The 2,179-nt window shown below is 57.3% G+C and overlaps 1 protein-coding gene across 1 annotated transcript in view; it reads right to left on the minus strand.

The window, feature by feature from the left end:
• TMEM266 (transmembrane protein 266) overlaps positions 1 to 2,179 on the minus strand; it is a 140,696-nt gene that overhangs the window by 31,015 nt on the left and 107,502 nt on the right. Inside the window, exon 9 of the mRNA XM_045285675.1 lies at positions 5 to 70. Within this exon, the coding sequence (XP_045141610.1) occupies positions 5 to 70 (66 nt within the window). The remainder of the gene's footprint in view (positions 1 to 4; positions 71 to 2,179) is intronic.

A 2,179-nucleotide genomic window follows, 5' to 3' on the forward strand; every position in this document is an offset into this window, starting at 1 on the left:
CCGCCTCTCGCTCGGCCGCCAGGTCCAGGTCCTGCTGCGCCAGGTGCGCGCGCAGCTGCCGGATCTCGAACTGCGGGAGGGAGGAAGAGGAGAGCAGGGTGGGCGGGCTGCAGAAGGCGCCCCGTGCACCCGCAGCCCGAGGTCCGGGGCGCCCTGGGAGCTCTGGCGGGGCGGAGGGGGAGAGGCGAGTGGGCAAGGCTCGAGGGTCCTTGGAAATCTAAGGGCACCGATGGCGACAGCCTCTTCTCATCAACAGAATGTTGTTTTTTTTTAAGGACGTGGACTTGGGTCAGATATGTTTCAGGGAGATATGCTTGAGCGGCGGGAAGACTGCGGATGGGACATCCGGAACCTGGAGTTGAAGTCTGCACACGTCAAGTGACAGGTGTCAATACCGATGGTTCGTGGGAGGCAGAAGCTGTGGACACTCAGGGCCCAGCCTGGCGCCGCAAGCTGGCTGGTCGGTGCACGGGCTCATTTCCTTCCCAGCACCACCCATGGGACCTCCCCAAACCTCGGTAACTCTTCATAGTGCCTCGCATGGGAGTTGAGAAAGGCTGAAAGGTGTTGCTCTGGGCCATCCGTTGGCTTGTTTTGGCAGGGAAAACATCTTAGAGAGGCTTTTGGGGTTTATGGTTATGGCCCGGGTGGCTACTCCAGCCTGGACGGAAAGGAGGGAGCTTCATTGGACAAGGGGTTGATGCTGACTCACAGTGACCCTCTAGGACACAGTAGCACTGCCCCCCCCCCCCTTTGGGTTTCCAAGACTATCCATGCTTACAGGGGTAGAAATCCCCAATCTTTCTCCCGCTGGTGGTTTTGAACTGCCAACCTTGAGGATCGCAGCCCAGTGTATAAGCACGACATCACCAGGCAAAGGCAAATGTGGGTTGGGGAATCAGGGCCGGGAGTGGGAACGGGAGCTTCACTGCCATCTAGTGTTCTTAGCACACAAAGCATCCTCTCTACACCACTTGGTCAAAAGCCGGGAGGGCATCACAGGCAGAGGCCCGGAGCAGACGCCAAGCCAGACTCCAGCCCTTCCGGCAGGGGGTCACAAACTCATCCTGCTCACCACAAGGCTCTCCGCTGTCTCCCCACACCCGCTCTGCCTGCATTTTCAGCTATTCCAGTTGCAGGAGCCCTGGTGGTGTCGTGCTTGCACGATGGACTACAATCCTCAGGGTCGGCAGTTCGAAGCAAAAGACTGGGCTTTCTATGCTACAGTCTCGGAAACCCACAGGGGGTCGCCATGAGTCAGCACAGACTCAGTGGCAGTCGGTGGGGTTTGGTATTCGAAAAAGCATCACCATCAACCTCCAACCTGCCACGAATCCAGCTCCACCCGCTGGATGTACCCCAGGCTTCCTGTCTCTGCCAGCACCCCTCTAAACGCACCCCCCACCCTGTGCCTCCATCTCTCAATCACCCACTCTCCAGCAGATCGAATCAGAGCACATCACGCCAGCCTTATTATCCATCAGCCTCAAAGGTTCACTACCGCCCTCAGAAGCAAATCCAAACTTACAAAGCGGGCGCCCATCTGGCCTTGCCCCCTTGGCCAACCATACATACCTCTTCCTTGTCTCCTTCCCTCCTCCAGCGATGGCCCTTCCTGTCCCTCAAATGCATGAAACATGTCAAGGCCACTTCCCCAGCTCCTGCTGCGTCCTGATCACATGACCAGCCCCTTGCTGAGCCCCTCCACCACCTCCATCTAAGACAGTCAGTCGCCCAGGCAAGACCTCAGCCGCCAAAAAGATCCCCTGTGTCTCACTTGCCACCTTTGGATGAATCTTGATGCCTCCTATTTTTATGAAAGTAAACACGCGTGCAAGTACAGCATTCCGTAACATCAGGGTGTCCAGTCAATAAAATGACAAACTCCAAATGTGAGGATCGTCTCTGGGACTCCTGTCCGTTTTTTCCAGAGGGTCCTTGTCTGGGGTGGGGAGGTATTCCCATGGCTCCCTGTGAGGGAGGCTGGGCAGGGGAATGGAGCAGAGGGCCCCACTTTGGGGTGGAAAGGTGTTAATGTAATCCTTTCAACCTCGAATTCTTAAGAGGGTGGGGGCTAGGTGCTTCCTCACCTGGCTGTGCAGGATTTGGGAGGGGGCCTGGGGAATCCAACATCCCCCCTTCTGCCAGATTCTGGGCTCCAGGAGAGGATTGGCCCACT

The sequence above is a fragment of the Echinops telfairi genome, unplaced genomic scaffold (assembly GCF_000313985.2).
Source record: "Echinops telfairi isolate 266 unplaced genomic scaffold, ASM31398v2 ScPeMD7_7475;HRSCAF=8513, whole genome shotgun sequence".
NCBI classification, from domain to species: Eukaryota; Metazoa; Chordata; class Mammalia; order Afrosoricida; family Tenrecidae; genus Echinops; species Echinops telfairi.